The sequence below is a fragment of the Triticum urartu genome, chromosome 2A (assembly GCF_056163025.1).
Source record: "Triticum urartu cultivar PI428250 chromosome 2A, HENAU_Tu73, whole genome shotgun sequence".
Taxonomy (NCBI): domain Eukaryota; kingdom Viridiplantae; phylum Streptophyta; class Magnoliopsida; order Poales; family Poaceae; genus Triticum; species Triticum urartu.
This window is the reverse complement of record NC_141874.1, coordinates 457,808,536-457,836,046: the sequence shown is the minus strand read 5'-3', so window position 1 is coordinate 457,836,046 and position 27,511 is coordinate 457,808,536. Positions and strand designations below refer to the sequence as shown.

General features: G+C 44.9%; 2 protein-coding genes and 1 pseudogene across 2 annotated transcripts in view; all 3 read right to left on the bottom strand.

Annotated features, from left to right (window-relative positions):
* Window positions 1-19,166, bottom strand: part of LOC125537768 (uncharacterized) — a 31,309-nt gene extending 12,143 nt beyond the window's left edge. Inside the window, exons 1-10 of the mRNA XM_087541581.1 lie at window positions 19,121-19,166; window positions 16,388-16,431; window positions 14,684-14,705; window positions 14,520-14,572; window positions 14,233-14,419; window positions 13,897-14,048; window positions 13,633-13,812; window positions 13,416-13,541; window positions 13,189-13,319; window positions 11,979-12,022 (exon numbers count right to left, since the gene is read on the bottom strand). Coding sequence (XP_087397707.1) covers window positions 11,979-12,022; window positions 13,189-13,319; window positions 13,416-13,541; window positions 13,633-13,812; window positions 13,897-14,048; window positions 14,233-14,419; window positions 14,520-14,572; window positions 14,684-14,705; window positions 16,388-16,431; window positions 19,121-19,166 — 985 coding nt within the window. The remainder of the gene's footprint in view (window positions 1-11,978; window positions 12,023-13,188; window positions 13,320-13,415; window positions 13,542-13,632; window positions 13,813-13,896; window positions 14,049-14,232; window positions 14,420-14,519; window positions 14,573-14,683; window positions 14,706-16,387; window positions 16,432-19,120) is intronic.
* LOC147985451 (uncharacterized) lies at window positions 19,092-20,500 on the bottom strand (annotated as a pseudogene).
* Window positions 20,501-20,559: 59 nt separating this feature from the next.
* On the bottom strand, window positions 20,560-24,535 carry LOC147985450 (uncharacterized). The gene is made up of 11 exons (XM_087541580.1): window positions 24,493-24,535; window positions 23,720-23,830; window positions 23,570-23,635; window positions 23,394-23,462; window positions 22,360-23,295; window positions 22,218-22,289; window positions 22,035-22,138; window positions 21,885-21,980; window positions 21,680-21,786; window positions 20,755-20,957; window positions 20,560-20,588 (listed from the first exon to the last, which is right to left on the bottom strand). The coding sequence occupies exons 1-11, from the start codon at window positions 24,533-24,535 to the stop codon at window positions 20,560-20,562; spliced, it is 1,836 nt and encodes a 611-aa protein (XP_087397706.1).
* Between the last annotated feature and the right edge of the window lie 2,976 nt (window positions 24,536-27,511).

Below are 27,511 nucleotides of genomic sequence, written 5' to 3'. Positions count from 1 at the left end.
TCCGAATCATGTTAGCGATTGCCGCATTTTATGATTATGAAATTTGGCAAATGGACGTCAAAACGGCGTTCCTTAATGGTTTCCTTAAGGAAGAATTGTATATGATGCAGCTGGAAGGTTTTGTCGATCCTAAGAATGCTGACAAAGTGTGCAAGCTCCAACGCTCGATTTATGGGCTGGTGCAAGCATCTCAGAGTTGGAACATTCGCTTTGATGAGATGATCAAAGCGTTTGGGTTTACGCAGACTTATGGAGAAGCCTGCGTTTACAAGAAAGTGAGTGGGAGCTCTGTAGCATTTCTCATACTATATGTAGATGACATACTTTTGATGGGAAATGATATAGAACTCTTGGACAGCATCAAGGCCTACTTGAATAAGAGTTTTTCAATGAAGGACCTTGGAGAAGCTGCTTATATATTAGGCATCAAAATCTATAGAGATAGATCGAGACGCCTCATAGGTCTTTCACAAAACACATACCTTGATAAGATATTGAAGAAGTTCAATATGGATCAGTCTAAGAAGGGGTTCTTGCCTATGTTACAAGGTATGAAATTGAGCTCAGCTCAATGTCCGACCACGGCAGAAGATATAGAAGAGATGAGCGTCATCCCCTATGCATCAGCCATAGGTTCTATTATGTATGCCATGCTGTGTACCAGACCTGATGTAAACCTTGCCGTAAGTTTGGTAGGAAGATACCAAAGTAATCCCGGCAAGGAACACTGGACAGCGGTCAAGAATATCCTGAAGTACCTGAAAAGGACTAAGGAAATGTTTCTCGTTTATGGAGGTGACGAAGAGCTCGTCGTAAAGGGTTACATCGACGCTAGCTTCGACACAGATCTGGATGACTCAAAGTCACAAACCGGATACGTGTATATTTTGAATGGTGGGGCAGTAAGCTGGTGCAGTTGCAAGCAAAGCGTCGTGGCGGTATCTACATGTGAAGCGGAGTACATGGCAGCCTCGGAGGCAGCACATGAAGCAATATGGGTGAAGGAGTTCATCACCGACCTAGGAGTCATACCCAATGCGTCGGGGCCAATCAAACTCTTTTGTGACAACACCGGAGCTATTGCACTTGCCAAGGAGCCCAGGTTTCACAAGAAGACAAGGCACATCAAGCGTCGCTTCAACTCCATTCGTGAAAATGTTCAAGATGGAGACATAGAGATTTGTAAAGTACATACGGACCTGAATGTAGCGGATCCGTTGACTAAACCTCTCCCTAGAGCAAAACATGATCAACACCAGAATTCCATGGGTGTTCGATTCATCACAATGTAACTAGATTATTGACTCTAGTGCAAGTGGGAGACTGTTGGAAATATACCCTAGAGGTAATAATAAAAGCATTATTATTATATTTCCTTGTTCATGATAATTGTCTTTATTCATGCTATAATTGTGTTATCCGGAAATCGTAATACATGTGTGAATAACAGACACCAACATGTCCCTAGTAAGCCTCTAGTTGACTAGCTCGTTGATCAACAGATGGTCATGGTTTCCTGGCTATGGACATTGGATGTCATTGATAACGAGATCACATCATTAGGAGAATGATGTGATGGACAAGACCCAATCCTAAACATAGCACAAGATCGTATAGTTCGTTTGCTAGAGTTTTCCAATGTCAAAGTATCTTTTCCTTAGACCATGAGATCGTGTAACTCCCGGATACCGTAGGAGTGCTTTGGGTCTACCAAACGTCACAATGTAACTGGGTGACTATAAAGGTAGACTACGGGTATCTCTGAAAGTGTCTGTTGGGTTGACACGGATCAAGACTGGGATTTGTCACTCCGTATGACGGAGAGGTATCACTGGGCCCACTCGGTAATGCATCATCATAATGAGCTCAAAGTGACCAAGTGTCTGGTCACAGGATCATGCATTACGGTACGAGTAAAGTGACTTGCCGGTAACGAGATTGAACGAGGTATTGGGATACCGACGATCGAATCTCGGGCAAGTAACATATCGATTGACAAAGGGAATTGCATGCGGGGTTGATTGAATCCTTGACATCGTGGTTCATCCGATGAGATCATCGTGGAGCATGTGGGAGCCAACATGGGTATCCAGATCCCGCTGTTGGTTATTGACCGGAGAGTCGTCTCGGTCATGTCTGCTTGTCTCCCGAACCCGTAGGGTCTACACACTTAAGGTTCGGTGACGCTAGGGTTGTGAAGATATGAATATGCAGTAACCCGAATATTGTTCGGAGTCCCGGATGAGATCCCGGACGTCACGAGGAGTTCCGGAATGGTCCGGAGGTAAAGAATTATATATAGGAAGTGCTGTTTCGGCCATCGGGACAAGTTTCGGGGTCACCGGTATTGTACCAAGACCACCGGAAGGGTCCCGGGGGTCCACCGGGTGGGGCCACCTATCCCGGGGGGCCCCATGGGCTGAAGTGGGAGGGAACCCAGCCCATAGTGGGCTGGGGCGCCACCCCCCCAAGGTCCCATGCGGCTAGGGTTGGGGGAAACCCTAAAAGGGGGCGCCCCCTTGCTTGGGGGGCAAGCCCCCCACCCTTGGCCGCCGCCCCCCTAGTAGATCCATCTACTAGGGCCGACGCCCCCCCTGGCACCCCTATATATAGTTGAGGAGAGGGGAGGACTTCATACCCGAGCTTGGGCGCCTCCCTCTCTCCCCGTTACGTCTCTCCCTCGTAGTATAGGCGAAGCCCTGCTACTGTGACGCCCTGCATCCACCACCACGCCATCGTGCTGCTGGATCTTCATCAACCTCTCCTCCTCCCCTTGCTGGATCAAGAAGGAGGAGACATCTCCCGTCCCGTACGTGTGTTGAACGCGGAGGTGCCGTCCGTTCGGCGCTTGGTCATCGGTGATTTGGATCACGTCGTGTACGACTACATCATCACCGTTCTTTGAACGCTTCCGCACGCCATCTACAAAGGTATGTAGATGCATCCGATGGCTCGTTGCTAGATGAACTCCTAGATGGATCTTGGTGAAACGAGTAGGAAAATTTTTGTTTTCTGCAACGTTCCCCAACACTTCCTGCCATACAGAATTTCAAAAGGGGCCTTGCCCGAACTTGCTTGAAAACTGTTGTTGTAGGAGAATTCAGCATAAGGAAGACAATCCTCCCACTTCAAGAATCTGGTTGACACGCTCGACTTGACCGCTAGTTTGAGGATGGAAAGCTATGCTGAAACGGATGTTCGTGCCCATGGCCTTCTGAAAAGAATCCCAAAACTTCGAGGTAAAGATGCTGCCACGGTCTGAAGAGATCACTTGTGGAATACCGTGCAGAGAGACAATACGAGAGGTATAGAGTTCCGCCAATTGAGCTGCAGTGATCGACTCTTTGATAGGCAGAAAGTGAGCCACTTTGGTGAGTTTGTCGATGACAATGAATATAGCATCATTGCCACGCTTGGACTTTGGAAACCCAGTCATGAAGTCCATTTCAATGTGGTCAAACTTCCATTCTGGAATGGCAAGAGGTTGGAGGAGACCAGTTGGCCTTTGGTGTTCTGCCTTCACTCTTCTGCAGACATCACATTCATTCACGAATTGAGCGATCTCGCGCTTCATTCGAGTCCACCAATAAGCTTGCTTAAGGTCCTGATACATCTTCGTGCTCCCAGGGTGGATGGAGAGGAGAGAATTGTGAGCCTCGTTCATGATCACTTTACGAAGTTCACCTTTGGGAACAACAATACGATCCTCGAAGAAGAGAGTGTCCTTGTCATCAAGGTGGTAGCACTTGTACTTGGACTGACTCTTGGCAATCCCAATCTTCACCTTTTTCACCATAGCATCAAGAAGCTGGGCTTGGCGAATCTGGTCTTCTAAGGTAGGAGAGACTTGAAGGTTGGCGAGGAAACTTTGAGGAACAACTTGCAGATTAAGTTTGCGGAAAGCTTCACAAAGCTCGGGTTGATAAGGCTTGAGAATCAGACTGTTGCAGTAGGCCTTTCTGCTCAAAGCGTCAGCAATCACATTGGCCTTGCCTGGAGTATACTCGATACTCGGATTATACTCTTGAATCATTTCGACCCATCGAGTTTGCCTGAGGTTGAGATTAGGCTGAGTGAAGATGTACTTGAGACTCTTGTGATCAGTGAAAATGTCCACTTTTCTTCCCAATAGAAGATGTCTCCAAGTCAAAAGAGCATGCACAACTGCCGCCAACTCGAGATCATGAGTGGGGTAGTTCTTCTCATCAGGCTTCAATTGGCGAGAAGTATAAGCAACAACTTTCTTCTCTTGCATCAATACTGCGCCAAGACCTTGGAGAGAGGCATCACAAAAGACCTCGTACGGCTTGGATTCATCAGGCGGAGTCAGAACTGGAGCAGTGATCAACTTCTCTTTCAAAGTGTTGAAAGCAATATCACACTCCGGAGACCAAACGTACTTAACGTGCTTCTGGAGAAGATTTGAGAGAAGCTTCGCGATCTTAGAAAAGTTTTCAACGAATCTTCGGCAATAGCTTGCGAGACCGAGAAAACTGCGGAGTTGCTTCACGTTCTGGGGAGGTTCCCAATTCACAATTGCAGACACCTTCTCAGGATTCACGGCAATGCCCTTGGCAGAGTTGATATAACCAAGATAAAGAACCTCATCTAGCCAAAATTCACACTTGGAGAACTTAGCGTAGAACTGATGTTCTCTGAGCTTATCAAGAACCAAACGCAAGTGCTTGGCATGATCTTCCTTGTTCTTGGAGAAAACCAGAATGTCGTCGAGATAGACCAAAACGAAGTCATTGGTGTAGGCGTTGAAGATGAAATTCATCATGCGAGAGAACGTCGGAGGAGCGTTGACGAGACCAAAAGACATGATAGTGTATTCATATGAACCAAAGCTTGTTCTGAATGCTGTCTTGGGAATATCTTCTTCACGAATGCGAATCTGGTGATACCCCATACGGAGATCAAGCTTGGAGAATACTTGGGCACCTTTGAGTTGTTCGAACAGCTCATTGATGTTGGGAAGTGGGTATTTGTTCTTGATGGTCTTCTTGTTCACTGGACGGTAATCAACACAAATTCGGCCCGTTCCATCCTTCTTCTTCACAAAAAGAACACCACAACCCCACGGAGAAGAACTAGGCCGGATGAGACCCATTTTCTCTTAAATATCGAGTTGCTTCTTCAGCTCCTTCAACTCTTCAGGTCCGAGTTTGTAAGGATGTTTGCACACAGGTTCCGTACCAGGCTCAAGATCAATAACGAATTCAACTGGCCGGTGCGGAGGCATTCCTGGGAGCTCTTCTGGAAAGACGTCTTGGTATTCGCAAACGACTAGAATTTGAGAGATGGCATCCAATTCACCCTTCTCATTGAGAGAAAACAGACGGATAGTATCATCACGAGCGGCAAAGACAATTACATCCTCAGACGAATGAGTCAATTGAATCTGCCTGGCAGCACAATCAAGCTGAGCCTTGTGCTTAGAAAGCCAATCGATCCCGAGAATAAGATCAATATCCGAGTTACCAAGAACCATTGGAGAAGCCAGAAACTTGAAATCACCCATCATGATAGAAACACCCGGGACTATTGAAGTAGCCCTCATAGACTTAGCCGGAGAAACCACTCCCATAGGTTTACCCAACATTTGTGAAACGAAGTCATGCTTGGAGACAAATGATCTTGACATGAAACAATGCGATGCACCAGTGTCAAAAAGAACTTTTGCTAGAAAAGAGTTAACTAGAAAGTTACCCATGATGACATCTGATGATTCCTCTGCCTGAGCTGCATTCAGCAAGTTGACCTTGGCATGCTTGGGGTTATGCTTGACCATAGCTGAGCTTGCCGATCTGACAGGAGGAGGAGGAGGAAGACGCCTCTGGTTGAAACACTTGTTGGCATAGTGACCCTTCTGTCGGCACTTGTTGCACGTGACCTCTGAAAGCGGACGGTGATACGAAGCACTCGATCTTGGAGCTTGAGACGAAGTCTTGTTCTAAAAGCCAGGGTTGGGTGGGTGGGAAGAACCACTGCCACCTTTGCTCTTCTGCTGATACGGCTGACGGAACGGAGGAGGAGGAAGCCAATACTTCTGCTGCTTGGCCACTTGAGTAGAGGAAGAAGGAGTAACATCTCTGATTCGCTTCTTGGAAGCATCACACCTTAACTGAGCAGCCTCTTGCTTCAGTGCCATGTTGTAGAACTCATCGTATCTCAAGGGCTCAAAGAGAACAAGAGCTAGATGAATATCTTCTCTGAGACCACCCCTGAACTGGTATATCATGCTCTTCTCATCAGGGACGTCCTGCTTGGCAAAGCGGGCGAGCTTCTGAAATAACTTGTTGTAGTCATAGACAGACAAAGAGCCTTGCTTCAGATTGCGGAATTCCTCACGCTTGCTTTCAACCACGCTCTGGGGAATATGATGAGCTCGGAAATCTCGACAGAAATCATCCCAAGTGATAACACGTCCGCCTCTGGAGTCCTTGTACTGCTGGAACCATTCTGCAGCTTGATCTTTGAGTTGGAAGGAAGCAAACTTAACAAAGTCCTCAGGCCTGACGTTACTGCACTCGAAATGCTTGCATAGATCCACAAGCCAATCGTCAGCATCGGTTGCCTCAACACAATTGCTGAAAGTCTTTGGCCCGTTAGCAAGGAACTGGTTGAGTGTAGCAAAGTGACTCTGATTGCTGCCTTGATTCCCTTGACTGCCTTGATTGCGCTCTTGAAGAATTTGCATGATCAGCTGTGTGTTTGCATTGGTTGCGGCCATCACAGCTTGCCATGCCTCCGGAGGAGGGGGAGGTGGTGGCGGATCAGGATTCGGAGTCGTGCGCATTGGAGGAGCCATCCTGAAGAGGTTGACCACCATTAGCACATTGATAGACAAATATTGAAGCTGAATCCAACGGAATGAAAATTGCAACATATAGTCTTCACATCTGAACAAAATGGCCGAATGCATTCCTCTTGAAATGGTCACATATCCATAAATTGAGAAGCCACGTAGAATTAAGGTAGAGAAATAAATCAACAAGGTACGGATCAAGAACGAATAATCGGTAAGAAATCCCAATCTCAAACCAATATCCGTGGAAGAAAAACTAGAGCTACTAGAATTCCCACCTATGAAACTCCTGAACCTTCCCGGTTATGCAATCTGGTGTTGGGGATACAGGGGAAGCAAAATATCTCACCCAAACTAGCAATTCCTACATCTAGCTGTATCCATCCTTCAACACATAACCAAGAAACCTTCGGAAACCATCTACCTCAACCTTCGAAAAGCATCCGTTATACAAGTTATGGCAATACTCCCGAACTCCCGCCCCAGTACTGGGTGGCGTCGAGGTTATCTCACCAACGAACTGCATAAAAGAGATTTTCGATGTTGGCGTACTAAACTCAGGTATTCCAGAACTGCAACGATAAAATTATGATGACAACACCTCAGAGCTCAACTCCCTGGGACACTTCCACTAAACCCCTGACAGGAGGCACCAAGTCAATGTTCTCATCATAAAACCATCGGAACGATTCCAAGATACCCACGTGATCCTAAATTTTTTTTAGTGAAATTTGAGAAGAGAAGAGTCAAAACTCTACGTCAGGATGCCTTACCAGAGCGATGAGGAGACTGGGAAGTAAAAAGAATTCCTAAACTCTCCGATATATAATTCCTAAAGACTCAAAACATTTTTCTAGACACAACTCGGCCACTAAAAACGATCAAGCAATGGGGCTCCTAAGGTCGGGGAAGGCTCTGATTACCAACTTGTAACACCCTCGATGCGACTATAGCTCCCACGTGTAGAGGCACAACTTAGAGACATAATCGCATTGAAGGCATATGTCGCAATTTAGGCAATCTTCACAACATCCCATGTAATATAAATAAATAAAGGGGAGATAACATAGTTGGCTTACACTCGCCACGTCAATCAAGTACATAAATAACATTACATCATCCAAACACTCATGGCCCGACTACGGCGCCAAAATAAAAGAGAACCCAACATGCGACACGGTCCCAATCACCCCCAACTGGGCACCATTACTGATCATCGGGAAAGGAAACATAGTAACGTTGAGAGTCCTCGTCGAACTCCCACTTGAGCTCATACGCGTCTCCTGGAGCGGAATCATCAGGCCCTGCATCTGGTGTAATAGTAATCTGTGAGCCACAGGGACTCAGCAATCTCGCACCCTCGCGATCAAGACTATTTAAGCTTGTAGGTAAGGCAAGGTAAATATAGGTGGAGCTACAGCAAGCGACTAGCAAATATGGTGGCTAACTTATTCGCAAAAGAGAGCGAGAAGAGGAGGCAAAGCACGAGCGAGAAACTAGAGAACAACCTGCGCAACCATTACTCCAACACCGTGTCCACTTCCCGGACTCCGCCGAGAAGAGGCCATCACGGTAACACACTCAGTTGATTCATTTTAAATAATTAAGGTTCAAGTTATCTACAACCAGACATTAACAAATTCCCATATGCCCATAACCGCGGGCACGGCTTTCAAAAGTTCAAACCCCTGCAGGGGAGTCCCAACTTAGCCCATGACAAGCTCTCACAGTCAACGAAGGAATAGACCTCCTCCCAAGATGTTCCGATCAGACTCGGTATCTCGGTAATTCAAGACAACTCCGACAATGGTAAAACAAGTCCAGCAACACCGCCCGCTGTGCCGACAAATCCTGATAGGAGCTGCACATATCTCGTTCTCAGGGCACACCGGATAAGCTAAGCGTACGAGAGCCAACGTAACCCAAGTTTCCAAGGGACGGCCCCGCACGGTGCTCTAGGTTGGACCAACACTCATAGGAGCACTGGCCCGGGGGTGGGGGGGGGGGTTAATATAAGATGACCCTTGAGTCCGCGAAACCCAAGGGAAAAGGCTAGGTGCCAAATGGTAAAACCGAGGTTGGGCATTGCTGGAGAAGTTTTATTCAAGGCGGACTGTCAAGGGGTTCCCATTATAACCCAACCGCGTAAGGAACGCAAAATCCGGGAACATAACACCGATATGACGGAAACTAGGGCGGCAAGAGTGGAACAAAACACTAGGCGAGAGGCCGAGCCTTCCACCCTTTACCAAGTATATAGATGCATTAAGATAACTTGGCAATATAATGATATCCCAACAAGTAAATAAATGTTCCAACAAGGAACGGCCTCCAATCTTCACCTGCAACTAGCAACGCTATAAGAGGGGCTGAGCAAAGCGGTAACATAGCCAATCAACGGTTTGCTAGGACATGGTGGGTTAGAGGTTTGACATGGCAATTTGGGAGGCTTGCAAGCAAGTGGTAGGCATCGTAGCATTGGCATAGCAAAAGAGCGAGCAAACTAGCATAGCAAAGATAGTAGTGATTTCGAGGGTATGATCATCTAGCCTGCACAGTTGTCAGAGTTGACTGGATCCTCGAAAGCAAACTTAACGGGCTCCTCGTTAGCGAAATCGTCTCCTGGCTCTACCCAAACAAGACAAACAAGCAACAAGGATACAATCAACCACGTGCAAGAACAAGCAATATGATGAAATGATGATATGCTATGCGGGATGCGATGCAGGATGCCAAATGCAAGATATGACAGGAAATGCATGAACCTGGCCTCAACATGGAAATCCAAGTGTGCCACTGGAAAGATGAGATGAAATCGCTTGAAAACGATATAAAGAACGCCGGAATCGGAGTTACGGTTTGGAAATGGCAAGCGATTCAAAAATGACACGGGTCTGCGATTTACAACAAGTAGGCATCTAAATGCAATGAAATGAACATGCTACAGCACCCAAACATGACAACAAAATACATGGCAGGGATGCACACAAGATGCTTAACAAAATTCTAGCACTGAGCTACGGCCAAATCATCCATTAACAGGTTCAAACAAGCATGGCAAAAATGCAAATGACAAACAGATCTCAGACTTAGTGAAATCAACACTTGTCTGGAATTTCAGATCAGGTAGCCCTCTTCGGAGCAACAAAACTACATACTACAGGACCTGAACATGGAAAAGTAAAGCATATCATGGAGCTACTCAAAGAGCTTAACAAAAGTCCCTTAGTGACCTTGAGCCAAAAGGGATCAGAAAATACAATTGCAAGCATGTGAACATAGCAAAAACATAATCAGTTTCAGACTTAGTGAAAAACTGACACATGCTGAAACAGATCTCAAGTAGGCGTGTTAACGAGCTCGATGCACTCACTAGGGTGCAATTCATGGCAAGACAAGCATACATCCATAAAGAAGGCAGAAAATGCAAGCTAGCCATGGCAAGAACAATAGCATAGCATGCACGGATCAACTACAACATCATCGGCAAAATTGCAAACAAGTTGACAATCTACCCAGATTCACAAAGTAGCAAAAGTAGAGCTCGATTGACTCAAGATAGGGTGCTCCATAATTTCAAACAAAGACATGGATGGATAGAGAACTACAATATTAACAAAACTCCCTTACTGATCATCCTCAAAAGGGGCACGGATCACTAGGAAACAACAAGAACATATGGCATCATGAGATAAACAGCCCCGGGACTTAGTGAAATTACTAAGTCCCTGAAAACAGACTTAGCAAGTGCACCACTTTGCAAGCTTGCACAAGTCACCACACACATCCTAAAATTACATGGGTTGCACCTCTGAAAAGATGACAAAACCCTTAACAAAACACATGTAGAACTCACGGGCATATCATGCACACAATAATCATGGCAAAAATGACAAAAGTGCTAAACGGAGTAGCAGATCTGACAATTAACTCAAGTAGCCCTCTTCTAACAGCATTTCGGGCATCAAGATGAACTCAAATGAAAATGATGCAATGGAATGTAATGATGTACTCTCTGAGATGAACATTTTGATATGCTATATGCATGAATCAGAGCTACGGATGCAAAGTTACGGCAGGTCAAAGTATGCAACATGAGCTAGGGTTTTTGAGAAAAGTCAACCTCCGAATTTCCAGATCTGAGATTTGCACGTGGATCGAGGACGGCCGGCGAGGTACTGTTCACGCCGGAGTTCGCCGGGACGAAGAGGCAGCGGCCGGCGAGAGGAGGTGGCGGCCGGATCCGGTCGGGGCCGGGGCGGAGGCGGCGGTGCGGAAGCCGAGGCGGCGGGGCGGCGACCGGCGCGCGGCAGCGACTGGGCGGCGCGGCAGGCGACGGGAGGCGGCGCGCGGCGCGCGGCGGCGCTGGGCGGCGCGGCAGGCGACGGGAGGCGGCGGGCGCGGGCCGGGGAGGGCAGGCGGCGGCGGAGAGCGTTCGGGCCGCGGGGGCCTGGCCCGGGCCGCGCGGGCTTCGGCGGGAGGCGGCGGCTGCGCGCCACGTGGCGCTCTGCCAGTGGCCGCGGGTGGCGGCGCGGCGTGTCCGGCCGGAACGGACACGTCCGGCGCGACGCGAGGTGGATTTTAGGGTTTCGGGGAGAGGGGATCCGGGATATTTCGAGGGGGGCCTATTTATAGGCATAGGAGGAGCTAGGAGAGTCCAAATGAGGTGCGGTTTTCGGCCACACGATCGTGATTGAACGCTCTAGATGATGGAGCAGAGTTTGGTGGGTTTTGGGCCAAATTGGAGGGGTGTTGGGTTGCAACACACACGAGGCCTTTTCGGTCTCTCGGTTAACCGTTGGAGTATCAAACGAAGTCCAAATGGTACGAAACTTGACAGGCGGTCTACTGGTAGTAAACCAAGGCCGCTTGGCAAGTCTCGGTCCAATCCGGAAATGTTTAATCCCCACACATGAAAGAAAGCTAGAAATGACCACCGGAGGAGAACGAAGCGCCGGAATGCAAAACGGACAACGGGGAAAAAGCTCGAATGCATGAGACGAACACGTATGCAGATGCAATGCACATGATGACATGATATGAGATGCATGACAACGACAACAACACACGGAGACAAAAACCCGAACCCGAGAAAATAAATATAACTTAACGCTGGAAACGACAAGAGTTGGAGTACAAATAGGGAAAGTTACATCCGGGGTGTTACAGAAGTACTCCATAAAATTTATCATCCACAGACCACAAGATGACCTGCATGATTACAAAACTCAAATTTATCATCCACTTTTATCATTTTCAAAGGGATTCATATTTTTTTTAAATCATCAAATGATCATGATTATAACAAGCCGCGATGAAAACAAAAATTTCACCCACGCAGCATGTGAACCGGACATGCCCTTTGAAATCTAAAGACATTTGGATTTTGTTTGGAAAAAATGCCACACTCACTTACAATGGGTCATTGGCTTAGTAGAGATTAAAAAAAAACTGAGTCAACCTACCACCGCCCCCTCCCCTCACGCTTATCTTTTCCCCATTCTTCACTCAGTCCTCCAAATCCACAGCCTGGCCACCCCTCCCCTTCCCGATCCCCATCCACAGCCACCGGAGCTCTCTGCTGGCCGCACCTCTCCTTCGTCAGCAACGCCGGCGGACGCGCAGGCCCCTGCTTTGCCCCGCCCTCCCCCTTCGTCAGCAACGCCGGCGGACGCGAGCGCCCCTGCTCTGCCCTCCCCTTCTTCCTATCCGGTGCCGCTGGGACCCTCCTTCCTCCTGGCGACGGCGGGGCGCTCGAGCCGGGCATGCTCGCCGGCGACACCGGGGCCCTCCCTCCTCCTGGAGACGGCGCTGCGCTTGAGCCGGGCATGCTCGCCGGCGACGCCGGGGCCCTCCCTCCTCGTGGCGATGGCGGGGCGCTAGAGCTGGGCATGCTCACCAGCGACGCCGGGGTTCGCTCGTGCTGATGCACTCGCTGCGGCAGGAACTTCCCTCCCCCTCCACCCTGCTTGGGACGCCATGAAGGTCCGGTTTCGACTGTTCTTCTCCCCTCGATCGGGATGCTCTGCACTCTGACCCCATCTTGATTACCCTGTCCGTTTCGGTCAGGAGCAGGAGCAGTTTCTGCTGGCGACCTCCATCTTGATTAGGATCACCACGATGACCTCCGCGTGCTGTGCTCGGGACCCTCCCTATGCTTCTCGTCGCTCCTCCGGGTCCAGGTTAGTCTCTTCGACCCCGCCGCCTGCTGGTCCCCGTCAAATCGGTGCATATGTGTATACTTTCAGCTCATATACTTTGACATATCCATGCTTTACTCTTGCTGTGCAGAAACTTCTTTTGTGCTGCAACTAATGGGGAAATACAAAAATACAAATAATGTCAATTACTTTGAGCCTTTGAGTTAGAAGGTATACCAATCTCTTTGCAGTGTGCTCTTAATATACTCTTCTCTTGGCCATGCTGAGATGTTTAAGTCTTTCCACTTATCAATATTTAGTTCCATTTGAAGCGATGCATATTCGAATACATTTTCCAGTCCTTTGAGCTGTTGAATGAATAAATGACAAAGTATTAGCATCACAACCGAACAAGCCCAGAAATCGTCTTATCAAAAGATGGTGTAGTAGGACTAATGACTAACCATAGCAGTGAGGTCTTTGCGGCTCATTCCTGGGCCTAGCGAGTAGAGCACCTGGATGCATCGCTGCCCTGTATTTATAACTGCTAGGTACCAATGGAAGTGTTCAATGTTAACTAGAAGGAATATCTGAAAATAGGGTTTTTGTTAGTCTAGGTCCCATATACAAACATTCGTCCTTGATTGAATTCATAGTAATATGTATGGAACTGAGACTCACCATATCATTTTCTAAATAAGTTTTAGCTCTGTTTAATACCCACCTTGGCGCGTCATCCCGTATAGAGCTAAATTCCTTTATCATCTTAGAGATGCATGCATTTTCTAAGAACACACTTCCACCTGACCTTATCTGTAGATGCTCTTTAGCACTTATGCAATGTATGTATGCGTCTATGATCTGCAATATTAAGTGCACACCTTGGTTATAGGAGAGAATAAAAACTCATGTTAAAATAGCATTGTCTTATCTATATATACTTACTTCGTCGCCAAGAAATTCTTCGGGGAGTAATAGACGTTCTAAGTGTCGTCTTTTGAGATGTGAGTCATCGATGCTCACTAAATTTCTTTTATCATTTGGTTCAAACATGATATTTTCAATCACGGACCAATCATCGCCGGTGCAGACGTAATCTATCATGATGTAAGTAACAACATTTAGTAATAACAAAGAAAATAAATGTAGCAAAAGCAGGGCATAGAAATTAAATGTAGCAAAAACAGGCATAATATATCATGATGTAAGTAACAAAATTTATTAATGATGACCACAAAAATAAATTTAGCAAAAGCAGGGCATAGAAGGATTTGTCCGTGCCTTCTGGAGCGACCACGTAGTCTTGTGCCTTCTTAGGTTTGTTATGCAGTCGGACAGGCTTCCCTGTCTGCACAGGCATTGCCAGCTTGTGTACTATAATTTCTGCCCCTTCCCTACCGGACGTTTGTTCTAATTCTTCGTCCTTAGGGGCATCCATTTGTTCACTTGTTTCGTTGTCGGTTAATTCCTGGGAGCAACATTACAAAGAATGATCCGTATGTAGGATTAATAATATAATTAAGAATTAGAACTATCTGGGACATATTTGGAGAAGATGCCTGTGTCACTTCGGAGACTTCGGAATCAGTGTCCTGCGTGCTCTTCTCTTTCTCCAGTTCATCTTTGTTGGCTATTCCATTTGATTCTGCCAGCTTGCCCCCTATAGTTTCTGCCCCTTCGGTGCCGAATGTTTGTGCTAATTTGTCTTCATGAGCTGGCTGCATTTGTTTACTTGTTTCGTTTAAGGTTAATTCCTGAGAGCAACATTATAAAAAAATAATCCGTATGCAGGATATAATTAGAATTATAACTATTTGGGACATAGTTGGAAAATAAAAGACGCCTCTGTCACCTCGGAATTAGTGGATTGTGTGCTTTTATTTTTCTCCACTCCATCTTTGTCGGCTATTCCAGTTGAATCTGCCAGCTTGTCCCCTATAGTTTCTGTCCCCTTGGTGCCAAATGTTTGTGCTAATTGCTCGTCCTGATCTGGCTGCATTTCTTCACTTGTTTTGTTGAAGGTTAATTCCTGAGAGCGAGGTGACAAAGAATAATACGTATGCAGGAATTTATATAGGGCCAATTCCAGTTCTGCCCCTAACTCGAACCCACTACTCAGTTTTGCCCCTAATTTTCAGGTATGCTCAGTTTTGCCCCTCCGCCGTTAGTGTCACTTATAGTAATGCCCTTTTGCGCCATTACCGTCCGGTCAAAGTACTTTGACCATCCAGAAAAAAATAGCAAAAAAAATCAAAAAAATATGAAATTTGGTGGGTCGAAGATAGTCATGTCCGCAAGGCGCGTGCACATTTTTGTGTTGGTTGGACACTCCGGGAGCTCGTGGCAAAGGAAAACAAAAATAATTTCTGCCTATGAACAGTAAATTCGAAAAAATAGCAAAAAAGTTCAAAAAAATTTGAATTTATTTGGCGTCAAAGAGGCTTGAGTGCACAAAGTGCTTGCAAGTTTTGGTGATCAAATGATGTACGGGGCGCTCTAGAGAAAAAAAACAAAATAGTGCATTTTTTCAAAGTTTTTTTGAGCTAAAATTTGTTTTTTTTCTCCACGAGCTCCTACAATGTCCAAACACAACAAAAACGTGCACACATCTTGCGCACCTGAATATCTTGAGTCCCACGAAATTTCATATTTTTTTTTGATTTTTTTTCTATTTTTTTTGAATTTACTGCTCGCATGCGTACACAATTTATGTTTTCCTTTGACACGAGCTCCCGGAGTGTCCGAACGGCATGAAAATGTGCACGCGCCTTGCGGACATGACTATCTTCGATCCCACCAAATTTCATATTTTTTTGGTTTTTTTTGCTATTTTTTCAGGACGGTCAAAGACCTTTGACCGGACGGTAACGGCAGAGAAGGGCATTTCTATAAGTGAAACTAACGGCGGAGGGGCAAAACTGAGCATACCTAAAAATTAGGGGCAAAACTGAGTAGTGGGTTCGAGTTAAGGGCATAGATGTAAATGTCCCATTTATATAATTATAGTTAGAACTATTTGGGACATATAGTTGGAAAGGAATAGATGTCTTTGTCACCTCGGAATCAGTGGACTGCGTGCTCTTATTTTTCTCCACTTCATCTTTGTTGGCTATTCCATTTGATTCTCCCTCACTTAGTAACTGGAACACACAATAATACAATATTATCCAGTATTTATAAAAGAGAAGATATTCATCTTTGTTGGCTATTCCATTTGATTCTCCCTCACTTAGTAACTGGAACACACAATAATACAATATTATCCAGTACTTACAAAAGAGAAGATATTATTCATGTGAGTAAAGAATTGTATGTATGATAATCTAGTACAAAATACATATTATTTCGTCCTGCTAGAATAAGAATAATAATGACATGTGAAAATAAAAAGCGCCTTTGTTGCATCGGGGTTTGTATGCTTGTCTTAGGGTAGCACCTGATCAATCTGCATATTTTCCGTATCATCCATGATTTCTTGATCTTGTGATGCCTTTGTTGACTCGTGGTTCATATCCTCGTCCTTGGCTCCCTTGTTGGTGTTTTCCTGAAAACCCAAGCATTTATTATTAGCACGTAGTTAAAATTAGTCTCATTCTTATTTCTACATCACACCTAGATGCACATATCTGCATATGTTCTTAACATAGTGGTATGAGGACATTCTTTCCAATTAAATTCCAATATGTATTTGTTTGTTTTATTATCCAGTCAACTTTTTGAGAGTCACTTGGGTGACTATTCTCTCAAGTAATCAGGTGGATGCAGTAATAAGAATTTCCTTAGGCACACAGAGCATCTTGGTAATTTTGCGGGGGCAAACAAAGCATGTTGATTCACTTTGTTGGATCCCCTCTAGTGACCATATTGCCTTCTAGATGTGAAATCGTGAATATTGTGTAATCACAGAGAGATATCAATACCACGATGATGGCAGATTGATCCGCAGAGCTCACCAGGGATTGCGACGCAGACATGGAGGAAGATGGTAGTTCACCACGGAGAGATGTGTACGGCAGGCTGGAGAGACCTGCGGTGGAGGAGGCCGGCGCGGTGGAGGGGTGTGAGGATGCATCTTGGGAGAGAGGATGGAGAGGTGGAAGAAAACCCTACGGTGCAAAACCTGTTGGTTCTTTGTGCTCCTGATCGAGAGATCGTTAGTTGTAGGCAATATGTAAGGCGGAAATCACGGGAAGGAAATCACGGGAAGGATTTCCATAGCGTGAGGAGGAAAGGAATCGTGGTCGTTATCTCAGGGCCGACACCTTTCCTTTGATTTATCTCAGGCCCATTTTTTTTGCTTTTTTATACCCGACGCATACATATACAGAATTAATGTAATCATTTTTCGTAATGCATTTTTTATACTGTAATATTGGGTTCGGCTCATCGGATCGTTTATTTGATTTTTTGTGTGCTTTCTCTTACGTTTTAATATACAGAAAGAAAATTTACCTTTCTCTGTACAGAAGTATAATTCATTGAGATTAAACGACGTACCCTCGCAAACATAATACTAAACCATCAAGATGACCTTCGTACTTATGTTTTATTATTACTATTATTGCTGCTAACGTATACAAGAAATTTTTTCAATATTTCTTGCACGCTAGTAATATAGCCTGGTCTGGAAAAACTTCATACATAATTTCTTATATGAAAGAAACCATCATCCATATACCAAAACTGGGTTAACTGAACTACCTTGGTGGTATTTGCAAGGCTGACCTGCATGAGTACTCATTGAGGAGCAAGAGTATCTCAGGCCCCACGCTTTCCTCGTTTATCTCAGGCCCAATGTTTTTTTTGTTTTTTTATACCCCACACATACAGAATTAAAGGAGTTATTTTCGTAATACATTTTTATACAAAATTATTGGGTTCAGCTCATCGGAACGTTTCATCGATACTTTTGTGTGCTTTCTCTTACCTTTTTTTATATACATAAAGTTTACCTCTCTGTATAGAAATATAATTCTTGTATCATTTGTCTTGCCAGCTAGTTAATGTACCCTTAGCGGCCATGCTTGATAGGAGGGGCCAGGGAAGTGCTTTAAGTCGTTCCAAGAATGTGAGACAGTGTCAAGTCTGTAAGGCAAGTCAAGGGGATCCTGTGGGTAAAGATTGCTTTGCTTGGAATGTTCTTGTACCTATTCTACTGTCTGTTTTTTCGACTCGGTGTTTAGTAATGTGTGGTTATCCTGATGTCAATTTGCAGCGGCAAGATCCTTCAGCGGTGCAGGAGATTAAGGGTTCCATAATCGATTCCGCGCTTGTTGCTATCCCCATTTTTCAGGTAAACATTGAAGAAAACCTAAAGCCATCTAATATTCTATTGTCTTTCTGAAAAAAGAAAGCATGTGAGCTCATGTACCACCGATTCGGGAACGACGTATGTTCATACAGTAGTAATAATACCTCTCAACTTCACTACATTCTGCAAATCTCATAGACTCTTGCAGTTTTCATCACAAATATATGACACAGCTAACATAAGTTAAGTTACTCAACAGCCGGAGACATCTTCAAAAAAACTTTACATGAAAGAAAACGAAAGGGGTTCAAAGACTGCAGGACACTTTGGTGTTCGAGAACATCTTCAACAGAACAGAACGCTACAATATATTTAGATAGCACAGAATACAACATAGACTGTTCCCTAATATGGCTAATATGGCGCCTGGTTTATTGTATCACTCATCTCCACCGCAAAGTAAAGGAAGCTTCACATTCTGTCCCTAACAAGACCTGAAAATAAAAGGAAAGAAAAGTGTTAGGTCGAGAATTAGTTATATAGATACAAAAGCAAAGGTGCAAAGAATACACGAAAGATCGTACCTGCCTCACCCCTCTAAAACATCTCTGTATACAATGTTTTTTGTGCTCTTCCCAGATTTATCAACCTCCTTGTTAGGCTTGGCTAAAATTCGTGTCGTCTTTCTTGACACACCCCTTGACAATGCAACATATAGCTGGCCATGAGAGAAAACAGGTTCGGGAAGGTAAATACCAATATTCGGGATGGTTTGACCCTATGCCTTGTTAATGGTCATCGCAAAACTCAGGCGGATGGGGAATTGTTTTCTCTTAAGCTTGAAGGGAAGTGAGGTGTCCTCCGATGGCGACATAGGGATCCTAGGTATGCACACCCTCTTTCCAGCATGCTGGCCACCAACAATCTCCGCGTCGATTGCATTATCCTGGAAGGCTCTGATCATAAGCCGTGTTCCATTACACAAGCCATTATGAGGGTCGAGGTTCCGTAGCAAAATGACCGGGCAGTTGATTTTTACTCTCAAGACATGGGGGGGGGGCAAGCCATTTGGTGTGATGGAGTTCAGAAAATCAATCGTGTAATTATTCTGGAAGTCATCCTCGATAGAGTCAAAGCTATGGTATACCTTTTCTTCTCTCGGAAACCTAGAGATCATCTTGTCATTCAGGTCATCCACATGCTTGTTTTGGTCGAGAGAATTGCACGTTTGCTCATGTACTCCCTTGACCTAGCATTGGTGTGCAGGGATGGGAAGACATCTTCGATGAGCTTGTTAACAGGTTCTTCGTCCTCGGTATAAGCAATCACAATGTCTTCAAGGAGACGCACATAGTCATCGCCAATTGTTTCTTCCATTCCATTGCCTATCCTAAGGAGGTATTCGGAGAACCAAGGGTCTGCTAGTGCTCGCATATTACGCGTGAGGCGTATCTTGCGGATCTTCTCCCACAAATAGGATCTCAGAAGTGTAGCATCCGTGATCTGTGCTCTTGTCCCTCGGGTCACAACAGGGAGGACCTGCATAAAATCCCCACCAAAGACGACAACCTTTCCACCAAACGGTAGAGGACATTCCATTATATCCTGCAACGATCTGTCAAGCGTCTCAACTACTTGACGCTTTGTCATAGCAACTTCATCCCAAATTATCAAGGATGCCTGTTTAAGCAACTCTGCCATACCACTCTGCTTTGTGAAACTACACATGCTGTTGTCAGTGAGCTTGATTGGAATTTTGAACCTGGAGTGTGCAGTCCGGCCTCCGGGCATTATCGACGCTGCAATACCTGACGTAGCAGTTGCGATCGCTATTAGGCCCATCGAACGGACCCTCGCAAGCAATGCCTTGTACAAGTACGTCTTCCCAGTGCCTCCAGGACCATCAACGAAGAATATCTGGCTTTTTTGGTTCGTCACATGATCCATTATGTCATTGAAACCAGCTAGTTGCTCATTGTTCAGGCAGTTGAATAGATCTGGATGTTCTTGATCTGCTTTGACTTGCCTCTCCTCTGTTACCTCCCTATACTCGGCGTCTGAAGAACCATCCGTGTCAACCAAATCCGGAAGCCCATACATTTTAATATCCTTTCCCGTGGATTGCATTAGATCTCGGATATCCCTAAGGACCATTTGCTCAAGTGCAGCCTCATTCGATTGAGTACGGCGGTAATCTTCAGACATCGATTCTAGGTGTTTGTCCCACAACTGACGGATTTATGTTGCCTCACAGAATACCAATATAGTTGCAAACAACCGTCTAAGAGCAGAAGGCATCTGAAATGTTGCTGCCTCTGTCATGCAATCATCAAGTGTCCTGTCATGCTCAATGAGTCCTAAGTGCTCACACGCCTCTCTGAAGGAACTGCATGGATTGCCATTCACTGTTTTTAAATCATCAAATGAAGTGGCACCTCGGACATGGCTGAGCAGCACCCGCAAGTAGTACCTCTCTCCTTCAGCAGGGTGTGCATACACCAGTCTTCCAATCTATGGTCTATTATTTTTTCTCGGTTGCCACTTCTTATTACCGGCAATCCACCTATAATGTTCTGGGATCTCTCTGTACAGCCATTTCCGTGCCTCTGGATACTTCTGGTTCATCTCAAAGTACTCGGTAAGCATGGATTTGGAAGAAGATGGCCGAGCGACAACATCTTCCAGATTTTCATAAGCCCTAAATGCAAATCTGTGCATGTTTGGTAGATGAAGTTGGAGCTGCAACACAGATGGACTGACACCAAACATTTTAAAGCCAAATATCCTGTAAATAGCTTCCGGAGGAGATATATAGCGTGCATCCCTATACTGTCGGATTTCGTTGATGATTCCCCCATCATTGATAATATCATTAGCAGGAAGGGGTTGTAAGGGACCACCCATCTGTTGTCCAAATCTGCTCCTCTGATCCTAACTCGAACCCCATCGTCCCTCCTTCTATAGATCGGATATGAATCTTTCCCTTGTAATGTGGCATCACAGAAATCTCATGGGTAATGAAACCGACATTGTCCATCTATCATGCACGGACAACTCTTCTTCAGCGCACCACATGGTCCGTGCAACATGTGTTTGACTACCAGATCATGGAGAATGGGATATTTCTTCTTGTCGGGTATCTCTGCAGATATCACCCGATCATAGTCATCTGGGGTCCTTAACTTGCTTTTGGCTTTCATGATTAAAAGTATATGCTCATGAGGGAGTCCTCGTTTCTGAAACTCGGTGACATGTACATAAGCCGCAACTTCTCCGAAATGCTTACCTTTAATTAGTAGGTCCATCATACTTCGCTGTTTAGCTCTGTATACTCTTGCCACAAGGTCTGGACGATCTTGCGGTAGTTGTCCAGGCAACATTTCCTTAGTTATCTCCTCCCAGTAGGGATTGCATGTCATGGTGATAAAATAATCCGCTTTACCCCATCGTTGTACTATTGCCATCGCATCCAGAAACCTGCGCTGCATGTCATGGTCACCACCAGGAAATGTACGTGGAAGCACTATTCTCTTGCCAATCCGATCACCATGTGACTCGCCGGCATAGACGGTGTCAACAAGACCCTATAATGAATCAATATTTGACGGTAAGTAGTGTACAAGGTTGAAGCAATGAGTGCATCATATAATGTGATTTATTGGTATTAACAGAAGCATGTTACCTGATATAGGTCAGCACGTATAACCTTTTGATTTTCTGGCCATGAGTACCAGTCAAGCCTCATTGTCTCAATCTTGATGTACATGTCAACAGCCCACTGTTGGAAAAGGCGCCCCCTGAATAAGATGATGTTAAAAAGCTTTTTTCGAACCTGTAGCTTGAAGCAATAGTACTCCCTCGCGCTAACAAATTTCCTGGATTTTATGGCATTAATCTCATTGTCTCCAAACTCCTCTAGGTTATCATCGTTGTCATCTAAAAATTGATTAACAAAAAAAGTTGGTATGATAGATAGAATCATAAGAATATAAAAAACAGCAAGTACATGCAATACCTGCAGGTAAATCAGTGGCCTGGTCTTCAAGCTGTGTGGTATGACCAACTTGTTCTCCCATCATGTTGTTGTCTATAAGATGGACAACTGTCTAATTTTTAATTTGACCAATATGTATATAAATCTACTATGAACATCATACCTGAACGAAAATCAGTAGCTTGGGTCCTTTGTGGTGCATAATCATGCACTGAACCTTGGGTTGTGGCATCGGGGAGCCCAATATATGGCATCCAACGATTCCAACCGATCTCCCCACGTGGGAAGAATAGTGGATACGACAATGGGTCGTAGTAGCCATAGTATGCTCTAATATACACGGGACGATCTCCTTTGCCGTACACGACAACACTCCTATCAAAGGTATTTTGAGGGTCACTTCCTTCAACCCATATTGCTGCTACCTGCGAAGTAGTTGGTGCATTGTACCTTTGCTGATCAAGGTTGATATCTGTGTTCAGTGAGATCCTATATTCATCCAGATTCAGAACAGCACCAATGCTTCTAAAAGCTTGAGCATAAGGGTTATGTTGTAGTATTGTGAGAATCTTCTGTATGAGATCTAGCCTAAGATCTGGAGACCTCTTAACCCTGTGAATCAAGTTTTCATCCGTATCGTAAATATATAGCTGCAGATGCCGAGGGCCATATTCACCGGACATCAGATCATCAAGAGCGTGGTACAACTGGCCACACGCACGAAATGTGTAGACGCCGGTTCGTGCGGCAGTGCTGACTTGACGATCAAGAGTGACACCAAGAGTTGTGAATGAGAAGTGAGAGTTGAAATAACGTATATTCTCTCTGAAATATTTAGCATCCTCATCAGATTGACTTGTAAACAACCGTTTCAACTCGTCAGAAACTTCTGGAGTAAACACACCCACTTTGCCCTTTCTGCAACAAAATGCAGGTCCCTCGTATTGAAACCGCAATGCTCCACAGTGGCAGCAGTCGCTAACTTTTCTAAAGACATGGTGCTTTTTGGGCAGGTTCATGTATAGTCTGTCATGAGTGTCATTAGTGCGAGTTCCATCATCATGATTCTGATCCACAAGGTAGGATTGGAAAGCAACATCTGGAAAAGTGTAGACATTTGCATTAAATTAATTTACAAAACAAACCATTTTGTTGTATTATATAGTCTATTGGTACATCATGATAGCAACAATAGACCTGGTTGGGCGAACATCCTAGCTTCCTCATCAGGGTCATCATCTCCAAGGTTGTCGCCTGCCAAGCAGTCTAGCCGCCAACACATTCGATAATGCAAAAGGTGTTTCAAATAACGCTTAGGACATGAAACAAAGGTAACCGGGGGAGAGGAGACTTAAAATGATAATTATGCGTACCATCAATATTAATCGTGTGGGCATCAGGCTCTAGTATTCCATATGGATCTTCGCCATGGTTGTCGCCTGATAATAACATTTTATATGGGAAAAATGAGTAAGAATCAGAGATGAATTGAAGTTATGAACCAGGTGTTAGTAAAAATATACCATGAGGATTCTGAGTGGCACGACGAGCATCAGGGATCATTTCCATTCTTGGACTATTGTAAGTTGGCTGGATCGGTACAGGTTGTTTGCTTCCATAAATAGACTTTGTACCTGAATGAACAAAAGAGGGCCCAAATTATTGTAGCAACAATAGACCTGAATGAACAAAAGACAACCCCCAACTCAGTACAATCACTCAAAAGAGGGCCCATTTTGTTGTTTTATATATTGTATTGGTACATCATGACATTATTGTAGCTGAATGAAATATTATATTTGTAGCATAAATATTTCAATGAACTAACCTTTGTTTTGTAAAGACTCATCTAGGTTATGTAGGTTCACGATTGTACTGAGTTGGGGGTTCTCCTCCCCTGACAGCTGGGTGAATGACAATCGTCATGAATGTCGCTGCATCTGGTACGCATCATTTCTGTGCAACCAATCGGTCTCATTGTCATCATAAATATTCTCGTCTGAAGTTGAATTTGGTCTAGGCTCTTGTACACATGTTATCGTCTGAAGTTGTGTGACTGCCGTTTGTCCGGTAGCTCGCACCTATGAGACAATGTTACTGCCATCGGCGACGGCATCAATATGCTTATTATGCTCGCTGGATATGGGTTGTCCCTTTAAATAGTTCATCTGTATTGTGTGCATATTGCTCCCGTTCCCCTCGTATCTCCAGCCCATTATGGTCTGAATAGACAAAGAGTAGATCATTATATGGCAATACGATTGGGCTATACATCACCAAAGTCGACATTCATTACCTTGTGATACAGCCGACTGTGTGTGTTTTGTTTTCCAGTCCATTGACGTCTGTTGCGATATTTTTTCTTTGTTTGTAGGCTTCACGCCATCTCTTATTTATCTCATCCCTATTTTGTGCATACCGCTCTCTTTCCCTCTGCCTTTTTATCTCTTTACGATCTGCAAGTCATGACACAGTTCAGTAGCTGAGCAAAATAAATAAGAAATCGAGTGATTGGGTTAAGTACCCAAGGAGTGGGTGTTGGTTATATCCTGGAACGGTGTGCGCGCCCAGTTGGGAGTGGTAGGGGCCATACGAAGTTCTTGAACCCTGTGAATGGCAAATTGTTATAATACAATTATAATTGAAGTGGCATCTAACTGAGGACTTTCAGATCTAAAAGTAGTGATTTGTTCTGGAAGTTGTGACTAATTTTCTTATGAAATTCATCTTCAGCAGTTACATGGATGAGTTTTCATAGGTGCCTCATTATTCGTCTGCAATTTACAGAGAGTCTAACAAATCTGGGATGTAAGAATGGTTCTTCACTGCTTTCATGTGTTGGTTAAATTATAGACTGGCCGCCGCTGATGTGTTTTAGTATATATCGCAGGATGGAAACAAGAGGGAATGAGGGCGCACCTGCGTTGCAGAGGAGTTCGTGGACGGTGACGGCGTGGTAAGAGCTCAACAATTGCTCAGGATACCCTCTTTTAGCTGCTAGGTCTATTTCTTAGTTCAAGATCCCTCTTACTAACTGGAATAAAAGAATTAGTAGATCTGTTCCGCCCAAAATGGAAATGCCCTACCTTTGAGTGCGGTTTGAACTATTGATTTACGCCTCCGTTACCTTTTGGGAGGCCTACGCCCCATAGAAACTGTCTACCTGAGACTGTCCCTTGGCCCGCGGGTCTGACACGGGATTGGCTTTGGGCCTTTCCTGCGCAGCTTAGGTGGAAGGCGAAGAAGGCCCCCTTCCGGGGGGGCCCGAGCCATCAGTGAGATACCACTCTGGAAGAGCTCGGATTCTAACCTTGTGTCAGACCCGCGGGCCGAGGTCTCTCAAATAGAGTCGAACTGAACTGCTAGACTACGTTGAGTGATGAACTCAATGATTCAAAAAAAAAACTAAGAGATGGATGAAATTACACTCGATCAAATTATTGGACCCGTGCTGGATGTCACTTTTCCCCCAGGCAAGTTACCTTATATTTATAACGCTTTGGTAGTCCAGAGTAGAGACACTGCCGATAAGCAAATTAATGTGACTTGTGAGGTACAACAATTATTAGGAAATAATCGAGTTAGATGATGGATGAGATTCCATGGATAGAGAGCCAGTTCCAATAGACTTATGGAATGTTCCCGTTCGTGTGCATCCAGCAGGAATTGAACCCGCAAATTTACCAATTATGAGTTGGGCGCTTTAACCATTCAGCCATGGGATCCGGGCGGTCCGGGGGGGGGCCACCACGGCTCCTCTCTTCTCGAGAATCCATCGGCGATAAGGCAGGACAGCCTAGGCGGCGGCGTCTTAAAGCGTCACCAAGCATGGACGGTGGCGGCATGTAAAAGCCTCACGAAGTCTAGAAGAGCGTAGACCTGTGATGGCGAAGTAGTCGTCGTCGCCGGGTGCCTCGCCGGCTGCATAGGGCATACTCCTCGTCGCATCCGTCGCCGGGTGCCTCGGCGGCTGCGTAGGGCGTAGGTCAATCTGGATGCCTGGAGGGCCGGCTCTATTTTTTTTGTTCCTGTGCAGTTGAACAACCCATCCGGAGATTACGTGATGTTTTCCCTTGTAAGCATATTAATATTTCCTAGATGGACTTTATTTTTTTTGGCCGAACGTGGGAGGGCAGTTTTCGTCTGCCCCTTGTTGGCTCTTTTAATAGTAGTGGAGAAAAAAGACCACACCCAGACAATGAAAAACCCTATCTTCTGTAGCTAAACGACGCTGGATTACCCTTTCGTCCCCCTGCTTCTTCTTCGTTTCTTCTTCTTTTTGTCAAAAGGAGCTTCATTAAAATTGTTGCATGCACAAGCCAGCTTGGTCTCTGTGTCTATACTTTGGTTAGAATTGGATTCAGCAGGTGAAACCCCACCGACATGTCTAGCTCACACTATTGCTGGTGCATGTTGTCAACATACGCGAGAAACACTTTGTATAATCAAGGAGAATGTGCTTCATAAGCTCCTCTTACAAAATCAGATTTGAACATACACACACAAAAAAATGATCTGTATATTTGGCTATGAAAACAATCAGCTCTGCCCTTTAGTTAGAGCAGAAACAGAGGTGCTCATACCCGCAAAAAAAAATAGAGGTGCTCGGGAACCTGACGGCAGCTACCCCTACAAATTACCGACCACAGGCTACTTTGAATATATTTTTTTGGCCACTTTATCTCCAATTAGACACGTCGAAAATTTCCAAAGAGAAAAGGGAATTCCTCATTTCAGAGCAACCGAAAATTGGGCTCCGCTTGAGCAAAAACACAACACACGTAGAAAAAAAATCGCTGCCCCAGGTCGCTCATCTTACATTTGGGCTAGTCTCTTCACTTGGACCTCTCTATATGTGGTAATTTCAGCACAAATAAGTGAACCCTAGAGAGAAAACTAAGGCGGGGTGCTGGATTTTTTGGCGCGCAGCAAAAGTGGCAGGATTGATTTACTTGGTGGGCAGGTAGCTTACACATGTTGAAATACATGCAGTTGCAGTCGGGGACGACTTTTGAAATTGCATGCCTAGTGTACACATGTAACTAGAAAAAAATTCAGAAGAAAAAAACTCTATATTGCACATGGCCATGGCTCCTTAATTCATGGCTAACTTGATCTGCGTGAGAAAAGTTGAACTCTTAATTTAATTTAAATAACCAAAATGAAAAAGGAAAACAAAAATGAAAACAATATTTTACATTTTTATAAAAAAATAAATTTAGGTCTCCATGAGAAAAAAACTCTCAAAATATTATTTTGTTGCCCTCGACAAACATAGTCTAGTTGCAACCATGTTGAAAGACATGTCGTTGCAG